This window comes from Melopsittacus undulatus, chromosome 3 (genome assembly GCF_012275295.1).
Source record: "Melopsittacus undulatus isolate bMelUnd1 chromosome 3, bMelUnd1.mat.Z, whole genome shotgun sequence".
NCBI lineage: Eukaryota > Metazoa > Chordata > Aves > Psittaciformes > Psittaculidae > Melopsittacus > Melopsittacus undulatus.
The window spans coordinates 13,698,043-13,711,410 of record NC_047529.1 but is presented as its reverse complement, the minus strand read 5'-3'; the positions used below and the strand labels follow the sequence as shown (position 1 = coordinate 13,711,410).

The 13,368-nt window shown below is 48.0% G+C and overlaps 1 protein-coding gene across 1 annotated transcript in view; it reads left to right on the top strand.

Annotated features, from left to right (window-relative positions):
* OTOF (otoferlin) overlaps positions 1–13,368 on the top strand; it is a 96,099-nt gene that overhangs the window by 60,717 nt on the left and 22,014 nt on the right. The window contains exons 15-26 of the mRNA XM_031046596.2: positions 878–1,009; positions 1,450–1,512; positions 2,386–2,470; positions 3,782–3,941; positions 5,155–5,341; positions 5,665–5,851; positions 6,528–6,751; positions 8,220–8,328; positions 8,552–8,735; positions 11,037–11,157; positions 11,803–11,903; positions 12,483–12,573. Coding sequence (XP_030902456.2) covers positions 878–1,009; positions 1,450–1,512; positions 2,386–2,470; positions 3,782–3,941; positions 5,155–5,341; positions 5,665–5,851; positions 6,528–6,751; positions 8,220–8,328; positions 8,552–8,735; positions 11,037–11,157; positions 11,803–11,903; positions 12,483–12,573 — 1,644 coding nt within the window. The remainder of the gene's footprint in view (positions 1–877; positions 1,010–1,449; positions 1,513–2,385; positions 2,471–3,781; positions 3,942–5,154; positions 5,342–5,664; positions 5,852–6,527; positions 6,752–8,219; positions 8,329–8,551; positions 8,736–11,036; positions 11,158–11,802; positions 11,904–12,482; positions 12,574–13,368) is intronic.

Sequence of the window (13,368 nt, the reverse complement as noted above, 5' to 3'; positions counted from 1 at the left end):
TCAAGCCTCTTAATATGTTACCAAAATGAAATTTCCCCAAATTTACCCATACAGATAATAGAAAAAAGGCTGCTGAAAACTGAAAATATTTGTTACCTGCATGAAATTACACCTTACGTTTTTAATTAAAGTTAAGGAATTTCATAGTATCATAGAATCACAGAATAGTTTGTGTTGGAAGGGACCTTAAAGCTCATCTAGTTCCAACCCCCTGCCATGGGTAGGGACACTTTCATTAGATGTTGCAAGAAAAGAATCTAGATATTAGCTAAGTACCTAGTCTTAATTTAATGTCACAAGGTGGATTGAATTGTGAATGACAGACTTCTGCATTGTAAATATATGCAAATGCTTCACCTGGGTGATTCTGTTCAAAGTAGTTTATTCTTCATATACCACATAGAGGAGTACTTTGTTTAAATATAATGACACATGTCTATTCACGCATATAGGAGGGTTGGGCCAGGAAACAGTGGGGAATACTGCAGAAAGAATAAATAATAGAATATTTCAGTTGGAAGGGACCTACAGTGTCTTCTACCAGAAGTCACTGAAGCCAGCAGGGTCTCACCAGCCAAGGTCCACTCTCACAGTTTAGCTAAACTGCTTGACTTTACACCTTGTGTGAAGCCACCCATGTTCTGGGGATGTAGCAACAGGGATGCTCAGGGTCTCCTGTATCCCACACTCCCTTGAAGCTTGCCTGGGCTATGTCCAAGCAGCCTGGTGTCTTTGGTGTGACCAGTAGACCCCAGGGTTTCCAGCATTGCAATGCAAATCTCTTAAAAAATGAGAGATGAGAAGATGGGGATGAAGGCAGCAAGTGGCATTTGATGCTGCTCTCAGGAGGTAAAGGCACAGGAATCCCTCTCCACAGGTCAGCATCACCATCATCGAGGCCCGGCAGCTTGTTGGGCTCAACATGGACCCCGTGGTCTGCGTGGAGGTTGGAGACGAAAAGAAATACACGTCCATGAAGGAGTCAACCAATTGCCCTTACTACAATGAGGTGGGTCTGTCATCTGGTGATCCTCAAGCCTGCCCCTTTCTCAGGGTCTACATTGCCATAATCAATTAAATGTTACTTCTCATCACTTGTTTTCTTTTTGTCTTCTGTCATTTCTTGTTGGAATAAGATTAAATGTCAAAAAAAGCAGAAAGAAATGAAGCTTTTGCCCTCTGGTATTTTGTAAAAATGTTTAAAAGTGCACTCCCTTGTTCTGTGCTAGTTTTTCTAAGAAGTTACTGCTTCCTTCTAGCTCCTCAGACTGCAGAGGCTGTCAGTGTTGGGGCTCATGCGGATGCATCTCTGCTGTGGCATGTACTGCAGAATGCTTCTGCAGGCAGTCATAGCTTCCCTGGCTACAGCATCCACTGTAATACTGCCTTTCAATACCAGGGGAACCCGCCCCGGCTGTCCTGCTGTCATAACTGCTCTTTCCCTTTCAGTACTTCGTCTTCGATTTCCATGTCCCACCAGATGTCATGTTCGACAAGATCATCAAGCTGTCCGTAAGTGAGCACAATTGTGTTGACCTTTTTATGGGGCTTTGGAAGGAACCAGCCCATTCTGCATATGCACTGGGGATGGATTTGTGGTGATGATTAAATGTGAGACCCCCAATAGGAGTCAAAGTGTTCAGTCCTATGAGCCTCACCTCTTCTTGCAGACCCCCAGTCCCTCTTTCAGTTGCTGACCTTCATTGCTGAGTCCACACGGCTGCACTCCTGCATTTGCCATCTTCCTCTGTGAATAGCTCTGGTATTTCAGAGCTAGAAAGAACTAAACTCATCATGGGATGTATTTAGGCTTGGGGAGAAGAAAAACCTTCCTGAGTCTGCTGGAACATTTCCTAGGGCATGATACAGGCAGAGCTATTGTGGAAATTGGGGACTGTAGATGCTGAGGGAAAAGTGAAGACTGCAGCCCCCCCAACAGCCAGAGAGGAGGGTGATGAACATGATTTGCAGATTCACTGACCAAAGCACACTAATTAGGAGTATCCGTATCAATCCCATGCACAGAGTGGCTGTATAATTTCTCCCACAAAAGGAATCAGACCATAGATTTTGAGTATCCTAAGGACTCATCCTCCAGATAAATGTCCCACTGTTTGTTGCCATAGTGGCTGGAAAACTTTATTATTTGTTTTTTGCCTTTTTTTTTTGTTCGTATTCAATACAAGTATATACTCCCAGTATCACTAAGCAAGAAATGTCAACCCCACTGGGCCATTTAGTGTCCTTATACAAGCCAAGGTCCTGCAAGGACAAAGGAAGTTATATCAGCTCCCTTCCCATATGACACTGAACACCTCTGGTAAGAGCCTTATGCCTCCCAGTGCATGGGAAAAGTCTGATTTGTTTTCCCATCTTGATTTCCAGGTAATCCACTCAAAAAACCTTTTGCGCAGTGGTACCTTGGTAGGCTCCTTCAAGATGGACGTTGGAACTGTTTATACCCAACCTGGTATGTAAGTGCTGTTTACAGCTTGTCCTGTGCTGTCCTGCACCATTGAATGAATGTCTTTGCCAAGTAGCCAGGCAGGTGCTAGTTCCCTTGGGTGATGCTCATCTAACTTGTTAGTACCTTAGACATAAGCACATCACCTGGGCTTTCTCTAGGGTCAGGAAAGAGCACTTGACACCTCCAGGGGAGGTTGCATATCCCAGACTGAAATAAGGTGGTACGGGCAGAGGCTGTGATGCCCTCGGCATGTGTTGGTCCCTGTCCACAGACCTTCTGAGGAAGGAAGCCCAAGGAAACTTGCTTAGGCAAGATACCAATCTTCCAGATCGCTGAAGTTCATGGACTGGATCTTACCCACTGTGCCTGGCATAAACCAAGAAAGGAAGATGTCTGGTGTGCAATGGAGAAGAGAAAGGAGCTGATTAGAGCTGTTGCCATGTAAGGGCCTGGTGCCTGAAGCATGATGGAGGCCAACACACAACACCCCTTCAGAAAATACACCTCCAAGATCACTGCCGTGTTTTTTGGTCTTTACCTCGGTTCTATATCACACCTACTGCAGCATTCTGCTTCTGTAAATAAGCCTGAGAGCTAAGATGGGAATGAAGCCTCCAGAGTCCTGAGGGGCTTGGGTCAGCAGATGATGAGGCAGACCTTAAGGTTGCTTCTGGTCTGATTCCTTGCTCTGCAGAAGGATGACATCTTTCTAACACCATTTAAAGAGCACCTGAGACCTTATAGGCATAGAAACTTAGAACCATTTAGGGTGGTAAATACCTTAAAGATCATCAAGTTCAATTGTTAGCCTAACAATTAACAAGCTACCACGTTCACTGCTGAAACATGTCCCTAAACACCACGTCTACATGTCTTTTAAATACCTACCTGCAGGGATGGTAAATTCCAGTGATGGAGAATCCACCCCCAGACCCCCCCCCCCCCCCCAACAGTTTATCCCACTACTTCTATCTTCAACATGAAACCCATCTTCCTGCCCAGGGAGGTTGTGAATGCTCCATCCCTGGCGGTGTTCAAGGCCAGGTTGCACAAAGCCTTGGGTGACATGGTTTAGTATCAGGTGTCCCTGCCCACGGGGATGGGGAGTGGGGTGTTGGAACTGGATGATCTTAAGGTCCTTTCCAACCCTAACTATTCTATGATTCTATGGTTCCATGATTTCTAATGAATTTCTCAGGGTTTCTGTCTCAATTCCTCACATCTGAAGATCCCACTCAAGGGAAGGATGTTTCCCATCCTCACGGTAATTGCTGTCTCATGCTGATAAATAACTGTCTTGTTCTCTGCTTCCAGAGCACCAGTTCTACCACAAATGGGCCATTCTTTCTGACCCTGAGGATCTCACTGCTGGGCTGAAAGGTTACCTGAAGTGTGACATTGCTGTGGTAGGGAAAGGGGACAACATCAAGACACCACACAAAGCCAATGAGACGGAGGAAGATGATATTGAAGGGTAAGGATCCCTACACCCAACTTCACATAGACTTTTTGTGGAATGACTTTTCACATCTCTTTACCTTGGATTATTAAAGGAGCACATCAGGCTAGCATCCTCTCTAGTACACCTGCCTTGTACAATTAAACAAGAGGGACCAATAAGTTGCTTTTCAGAGAGAGAGAGAACACATGGCAGATTGCCGGTGCAAATCCAGGTGATATCAAGTACAGACCAGTTATTTCTGACAGGTCAGACCATCTGCTGGTTGTTGAGCTCAACACCAGCCTGATGTCAACCAACTTGGTGTTCCCAGTGTTTACTTACTGCTCCTGTTGATCCTGGGATCTCATAACCTGCTGCCAGGGCAGAGCAGGGGGGTCTGGACGAGGTTTCCCAGGCTGCATGGATGGGCAGGGGTTTTTGACTCCCCAGAGAATCTGAAAGGTCATGGAAGAAAAATCATGAGAATGTAAAACTTATTTCCATCCCCCAGATATTTCAGATTAATCAAATATTTCCAAGTGCAACCACAGGATTCCAAGCCTACCTGTCAGTCTCTTACCACATAGTCAGAAACCCAGACTAGTGGCAAAATACCAGTGCAGCTCTGTGGACTTGCCAGGGACCAGGTAGCTTGAGGCACCACCTAAACTATTTTGGGCCATCATTTCATGCTGTAGTGGTGATATTATCCCATTTTTCCCAGCAGTTCCTCCAGAAATTTTTTTGTTCACACCATCCCCTATTGCTCTCATTTCTTCCCCCCCCCAAAAAAGAGAGACATATATATGAGGAAAACCAGTTTGATGGAGTTCAGTGTTCTTCCCCAAAACAATCACCCCAGCTTCCCTTGCACCCTGATGAAAGCAGGCTCTTCTAACATCCCATTCATCTGGCCTGCTTTAGGTGTCTAAATTAGGCTGAGTTTAACTGTCCTCTAGACTCCACTGACAATAACTATTATATCCCTGCAATGGAATACACATTGTCCCAGGGGCACCTCAAGAATACTCATGAAGGGGTTCATTTTGATCATGAAGCCACCATTCCTCATCCCAAAACAGGAGGCTGGGCAGAAACAGGACAGCAATAAAATGTGTGGCTGCAGAAATGGTCATTTTTGCACTTCCACAGAGCCTGTGCTCACAAAATGGGACATCTCCCTCTTTAGTAAGCCTCCTGACAAACCTGCCAGCAGCTGTTTCCACCCTATCTGTTGGTGTTACAGAAACCTGCTCCTCCCAGATGGTGTCCCTCCAGAGAGGCAGTGGGCTCGTTTCTACATCAAGATCTATCGAGCAGAGGGACTGCCCCGTATGAACACCAGCATCATGGCCAATGTGAAGAAGGCTCTCACTGGGGAGAACAAGGATTTGGTAGACCCCTATGTGCAGGTGTTTTTTGCAGGACAGAAGGTGAGCAAGATGTGTGTGGTACCAGGGTGATCCCGGGAGGGAACATGGGCAGGACCAGCCATTGTACAGGAGGCCAGAGATTATCTCAGCTGTCCTAGCACATAGATGCTGTGATGCTTGTTTGCTGTTTCCCCTCTCTTGTTCAGACCATGATGGGTTTGCAGCACTCTCCAGTTGAGGAAAGGAGCTCATTACCTTGGAGAGGAGAGTTCCAAGGCAGAATGTGTGTTTCAGTGGTCAATAGCAAGGGAGCAGTTCAGATTGTGGCGGATGGCTTGGGAGCTCAAAACCCTCTCTAATGTCTGTCTCCTCCCACTCGGCAGGGGAAGACATCCATACAAAAAAGTAGCTATGAGCCCCTCTGGAATGAGCAAATCATCTTCACAGAAATGTTCCCCCCATTGTGCAAACGGATAAAGATCCAGATCCGAGACTCAGATAAAGTCAACGATGTGGCCATTGGTACTCATTTCATTGATCTGCGGAAGATCTCTAATGAAGGAGACAAAGGTAAAGCTAAGGTGGGGAGCAGACTGAGCTACCTTCTTCAGGGTAGAGAGACATCCCTTCTGCAGAGTTAGCAAAATTGCCTAAGCTCCTTTCCCACCCCTTGAGATAGCTGCTTCTTGGTTCCCAGCCAGAGAGACCTTGATTCATTGCAGTGGTCTTCTGAGGTCACTGGCCACACACTCTTTGAAAACCAAGTCCTGTCACAAGTCTCCAGTCCAGTACCTGAAAACAGACATCCAAGAATAATTTGCTCTTCCAAAACATTCATTGCCATGAATGGGTGAGTATCTGACAGCCTCCCCCATTGACACACTCATGAACACACCAGCGCATATAGGACCAACATGAAACCAAACAAGCTCTAGAAAAGGATTTAATGGGATGTTCCCTTTTTCTTGACTCTCACACTGGGCAACTTGCCCAATGGGAGACTCACCTCTGTCACCCTCTGTCTTTGGGCTGGTGTACTGCACAGCCCCCATCACTGCAAAACTCTCACTACATATGATTGCAGGCATACACCTCCATACATACACATGCATATTCCAGCCTGTATTACCATGCACAGACCAGGGAAGTGATGCCAATCCATAAGTGATTTTGTATCTGAGGCAAAGACATTCCCTCCTTCTCACATCCCCCTCACATTCCTATGTGCATACTTGGTCTGCTGCAGGCTTCCTGCCCACCTTTGGCCCTGCGTGGGTGAACATGTATGGTTCCACTCGAAACTACACCCTGATGGATGAGCACCAAGAGCTGAATGAGGGTCTGGGTGAAGGCGTCTCCTTCCGGGCCAGGCTTTTGATGAGTCTTGCTGTGGAGATCTTGGACACCACCAACCCGGAGATCAACAGCTCCACTGAGGTGCAAGTTGAGCAAGCCACATCAGTTGCTGATGTAAGTCACCCCCAACCCTACAGCTGCCAGTGGTGAGTCTTACGTCTCAGTCCTCTTGGGTTTTTATCCTGGTCTCACTAACCAAATATTTAACTTAGTGTTGTCCTCAGCACAATGAAATAAAATCTTGCAAGGATTTCAGATTTTTGCATCATTCCCATGCTCACCTCTCTCAGGAGTGCTGGTTATAAGTAATATCCAAGGGGAGGAGGATGCTAAGCTTCACAGAGATCTTTTTCCAGCTGGCAGTTAGACAACTCAAAGAGAGTAATCTCCTAATGACAACTGTCTTGCTCCTATCCTGAAGATAGGTTTCAAACAGAAGCCAAGAATCTAATCTACTTCCCAAGCAATTCTGGTCAGAGAAATCAAAGGGTTGTTCCCTGATAAAAGAAGCCCCACAGCTTTAGCCCTGATACATGGAGCCCATAAGGCTGCTGTCTGTGCTCTGCATAAACAGCTAAATCTAGGCTTGTCCTACCTGGGGATGCTACGTATGTCAATCCATATGAACCCAGGGTGTGAAGTAGAAACGGAAAAATCGGATGGCAGTGCACCCTCTGTCTGGAAGCTCTCCTTCAGAAGTAAAGTCGCCTTAATTAAGCTCCAGGGAAATGAAGCCACCTGGAAACAAAGCCCTTCCAGTTCTGAAAAAGCATCCAGGCAAATCACAGTCTCCTAGAATTCCATCTTGGAAGGGATCTCAAGGATCATCTGATCCAACCTTTCCAGGCAAAGCATGACCTAGGTTGGATGTCCCAGCACCCTGTCCAGCTGAGCCTTAACAATGTCCAGCACTGGGGAGTCACCACTTCCCTGGGGAGATTATTCCAATGGCTGATTGTTCACACTGTGAAAAATTTTCCTCTTGTGTCCAACCAGAGTCTCTTCATCAGTAACTTGTGCCCATCACCCCTCGTCTTTTCCACATGACCACTATTAAAAAGGGAGTCTCCATCTTTGTAGCCACCCTTTAAATACTGGAACATGGGGACAAGGCCTTCCTTGAGCCTTCTCTTCCCCAGGCTGAACAAGCTCAGCTCTCTCAGACTTCCCTCACATGGCTGCCCAGTGCTGGGATCATCTTTGTGGCCCTTCTCTGGACCCTCTCCAGCCCATCCACATCTTGGTTTTTTTACAGCAGGGACCAAAACTGAGCACAGGGATCACTGAGTGGTGCAGTGAACTCAGTCTTGTATTCCTGAATGTCCCTTGGCCACTCTCTCTTGTGCAGGGGGTGACTGATCTCAACACATTTAAAAGTTAGGCTAAAATCTGTTAATTGAACTCTCCCTGAAATGACTCATGCTGGAGGGAGAGAAAACCCTCATGGTCCCCTTGAAAGCCCAAATGGTGGCACCTTGCCTTCACAGAGCCCATGAGGGTGCTCAGAGGCGATGCACCCCTCTGTCCAAGGGGACCTGTATCCAGCTGACATCAACCTTGATCCCCATGATTTCTCCAGCAGAACTGCACTGGGAAGATGGAAGAGTTCTTTCTCTTTGGAGCCTTCCTGGAAGCTACCATGATCGACAGGAAGATTGGTGACAAACCCATCAACTTCGAAGTCACAATAGGTTGGTTGTTATTCTGGGAGGGTGGTTTTGAAGCAAGCCTGGTGGGGAATGCAGGATCCAAGGATGAGATCAGGATTTCTTCCCCATTTTAATACCAACACATGCTAGACAAGCAGAGTGCTCAGTTTAGAAAAACCTCTGTCCCCAACCTGAATTAAAGCCAAGAGACTCAGCCTGACTGGAGTTACAGTCCTGTGAGTTTGTTTCACATTTCTTTCTTGAGGTAACTATGGGAACCAGATTGATGGCATGAGCAAACCCATCCTACGGAGGAAGAAAGAGGGTGGGGATGGGAATGAGGAGGAGTCTGAGCTGCTCCAAAATTCAAGTGAGGATGAAGGTGATGAGGATGGAGAGATGGTCTGTGTTTCTTCATCTCAACCCATGAAGCCTCTGGTCACAGACAGGTAAGCGTGCCCACCTGGCTGCTGCAGTGCTGCTGCGCAGAGATGTGGCTCTCAAATCAGACATGGTCTGCAGGCATTGAAGCTCCCACCTGGATTCATTCAGCCAACAGACATGGGAGCAGCATGGGGACCAGATCTCCATGCTCTGTAAAGGGTGATAAGATACCACATGTAGATACCTTGCCTTATATACTACAGTCTGCCAGCTGAAGCCTCATCCCATTCCCTACAGTTCTGAGCATTCCTGTGGATTCTCTGGTGTCCAATAATGGCTGAAGTCAGTTCTCAAGCTACCCTACAAAGGACATCCATCATGCACTTGGCCAGATGTGTACTCAAAACTCAAGGCTAGCAACACCTTCAGTGCTCTTCACCTGTGGCAAATAGGGACATTAACCAGTGGATTCTAAAATCATAGCGAGGAACTGAAAAATAAAATCAGTTTCACTTCCATACATACAACCTTCATACATACAGGAAACCAGTCTATAAATGGGTCTTTTCTTAGGATCACTCCACATCACGGAGGAGAGGTCTGGGCTTGCCTCTGTGCTCTCTCTAGCTGCCTGACATATAAAATACAATTATGGAATTGTTTAAGTTGGAAGTAACTTTTCATAGTTCATCCAGTTCCACACACCACTATCCCCCTGCCATGGGCAGGGACACCTTCCACTAGACCAGGTTGTTCCAAGCCCCGTCTAACCTCGCCTTGAGCACTGCCAGGGATGGGGCAGCCACAGCTTCTCTGGGCACCCTGTGCCAGGGCCTCAGCACCCTCACAGGGAACAACTTCTGCCTAAGAGCTCATCTCAGTTTCCCCTCTGTCAGGTTAAAGCCATTCCCCCTTGTCCTGTCCCTACAGGCCCTTGTCAAAAGCCCCTCTCCAGTTTTCTTGTCAGCCCCTTTAGGCACTGGAAGCTGCCCAGAGGTCTCCACAGAGCCTTTTCCAGGCTGAATGTAAAAACATCATGAGCACCACAGAAAGAAAATGAAAGGTCCATCTAGAGGCAGGGCATACATTTCAGAAGTGAGGCTTATTTGTCCTGAAACAAGGTATATTTCTTAATCACTTGAAATCCTAAAAGCTAGACAAGGTCTAGCAGACATGCAGAGAGAGGAGAATGCAAAAAGTGTCGGAAAAGGATCTTTAGAATATGTTAGGCAAGAGATGGGGAAAAAGACTTAAAATCCTCTCACTCTCCCCTGTTTGCAGCATCTCTTTTTTGGTCAGTCTGTCTGTCCCCATTGTTTACTGACCTTGACAGCTGCACTCTGGTGTTTAAAAGAGCCAGAACTGGGAAAACAGGTCCTACCCTGGGTCTGTTGATGCACAGATGGTTGTCAGGGGACAAATCACTTCTGTTTTCTCTTCCTCACCTATATAATTACAGTTAGTTTTTGGTCTGCTTTAAGAGTTGCTTTGTGATGGAAAGGTTGTAGTCACCCTAAAATACAGGCAAGATCCAGACAGTGTGGTGCTGGTGGGTGCTTTCCACCCCAAGCAGCTGGATCAGAATGCCCCAAACTGAACAGGCTGGGCTGGCCTTCAGTCACAGCCTGGATTTGAATACAAAGGACTAGTACTAAGGAAAGCTAATTGGATTAACCTGATGCAATGTTCTTCAAGTGGATTTTAACTGTGTTATGCAGTAGATAGATGTTAATAGAACTGCCTGATTTAATTCAATTGGGAAATGAAACAAACCCCACTGAATTGAAAATATTTGTACTCCAAATTAAAGTCTATCTGGGGTTCTCTGACTTGTTTACCAGCTCCTCATCAAGGTGAATATCAAACAGGGATGAGAAGTATGGATGGTTTGAGAGCCTGTCACTGTGCTCTGACTCTCATGCCGTTTATCCAGGGTGCTGGGGGCCTTATGTCCAACTGTGGGGCTCTGCTGACATCTTCTGGCTGGAAACACCCTGATGGCTTGGGAAGGATGAGCTGAAGCTGTGTTTTAACTAAGGGTGATCCCAGGTGCAGCAGGATCTGCAGTGGCTGGACTGGGTGGGTTCTAGCTCTCTCAGCCTGCCTCCATAGCAGAGGTGCTCCAGCCCTCAGAGCATCCTTGGGCACTGCACCTATCCACTCTGGGTCGTGCACTGGGAAGGGTGTAGGAGAGATGGAGCCTCTGTTCTTCAGGGTACAATTCACCTCAGCTCCCTCTCTCCCACACCTGATCTCCTATATACCCCCCATCACAGCATTGCATCCCCAGAAGAGGTTTGAGACAGGGGCTGTTTCTGTCCAGGAGCATTACCACCATGGAACATCACTTCTGTCTCCTCTTACAGGAACTACTTCCACCTCCCGTACTTTGAGAAAAAGCCTTGCATCTATATCAAGAGCTGGTGGCAGGACCAGCGCCGCAGACTGTATAATGCCAACATCATGGACAAGATTGCGGACAAGCTGGTTAGTACATGCTGGGGTGTGAGGAAAGGAGGTGGCTTGGGACATGGGGCTGGTATGAGGCACTTCCAGGCTCCCTGTGCATCTCTGCAGCTTGTCACAAAGCAGGGACACACAGTGCAAGGGCCCAAAGCAAACTTGTGCCAGAAAGGGGAAAGTATCACAGTTCTAAATGCTCCATAAGGTGAATATCCAAATCCTAGGGGCTCACTGAATTATCCGTGGGTCGGACCCAGGTGTCCCCACTGAAGGCAGCTGGGGCAGGGAGGCTTTGTCCCCTTGGACTGTGAGAGTGAACCACTTGTGTGACAGGATGAAGACTCCTTAATAGTCTCAGCTAATTCCCAAGGAGCCTTTCTGACAGCTCCACATCTTCAGGGTCACAGCAGGATCTGCCAAGAGACAGCCTGGCAGGTCCAGCGAAGGCAGTGTGGAGTCTGTCCAACTGGTCACATGGAGGGCAGTGGAGCCATTCCCATCAATCAGAGCCAGGTCCCTGCAGCCAAATGAGTGCCAGACCTGAGCCTGAAGGCTGGCAGTTCTGGAGTAGCACTGATGTGCCCCACTGGCACATTTCACACACCTGCTCTATGTGTGGTTGGACTTCAGTGGGGACCTTGCTCACTGCTCCCACCATTGATGCTGCAGGAGGAAGGGCTGAACGATGTGCAGGAAATGATCAAGACAGAGAAACCACATCCAGAGCGCCGGCTCCGAGGGGTCCTGGAGGAGCTGAGCAGTGGATGCTTGTGAGTAGAAGATGGGCAGAGGTGGCACACTGCACATCGCTGCTTCCTGCAGGGCTATGGGCAAGGTTGTGAGATTAAACTCACCTTGCCTTAGCTTCTGCATGATGGGCAAGTATTTCATTGCATTGGCACAATGCTATATCCTCTGCCTACTGACTTGGAGCATGGGTGAGGTGGTGCTTACATCTTCACCTCAATGACTCCAAACCAACCATGAAAGCCTCAGTCTTATGGTAACTCCACAGGCTGGTACCCAAAGAACACTTACTCCCCATGCGTGACACTCAGCATTATAGAATTATAGTTAGGGTTGGAAAGGACCCTAAGATCATCCAGTTCCAACCCCCCTGCCATGGGCAGGGACACCTCACACTAAACCATGTCACCCAAGGCTTCGTCCAACCTGGCCTGGGATGCACTGGGTGCAAACAAGCCATGACTGCATTGTGGCCTGCAGGGAAATAAGGCATTTCCCTCCAGTGGCATGCCCTGCTGCTGGCAGAGATCCATCAAGTCACAGATCCTTGCAGAGAGAGCAGAGGCTCCCACAGGATTCATGCTGCCCACCTTTCCCACCAGGCACTTCGTGACGTTGGCTGACAAGGACCAGCACCATTCCTCACGCACGAGGCTGGACCGGGAGAGGCTCAAGTCCTGCATGCGGGAGCTGGTGAGTGGGATTCAGCCAGGCAGGAATGAGGATTCATGAGCAGGGACTGGACCTTGTCAATGCAGTGGGGAGCTCTGGTCCATAGGCATGCTGATTTCCAGTGCCTCTGGACTGGGAGTTTGAGGTTTATTTCTGAAGAGAGGAGCCCAAGACCACTTGGGTGCTGCACACACAGGTCCTGGCTGGCACTTGGGTCTATGCTGCTGCCTCCCTCCACCACACTCTGCTTTGCCTTGGAAAGAAATATGGGAACACAGGGTGGGAGCTACACTGCTGTAAAACGGCTGAGGAAGGAAGAATTTAGAGGGGGCTTGCTCCAAGGATAGATAAGACCTAGGTGTTTGGGGCTGGTAGCCCAGCTCCTGGCAAAGGATTTGGATGTGCAAAAGAGATGTACAAAAAGCAGGGAAGCTTATTCAGCTGGCACAGACAAGGACACTGGCTTCAGCAGCCAGCTGCATACTGCAGAGAGAGAATTTAACATGTGGAAGCCCCTATGTCCCTTTTCCTGAACGGTCAAGTGCTGAATTACATAAGGGTCAGCAGAAGGGGAGAGACCATCCTTGATAGTCCAGGCTTGAAGCACCCCAAATGCCCTAAGCACAGGTGACACCTTCTGCCTTCTGCATCTTCTCCTATAGCAGATGCCCCTGCACTGTTAGGGGCCCTCCCCGCATCATGCCAAGGTTAACAAGCAGGTGTCAGGAGTGCCATCACCAGGATGTATGTGGTGGGATTAAAGAATCTGCCTTCTCACCACTCCTTCCCAAATGCTGAGGACATGCCTGGTGCTGC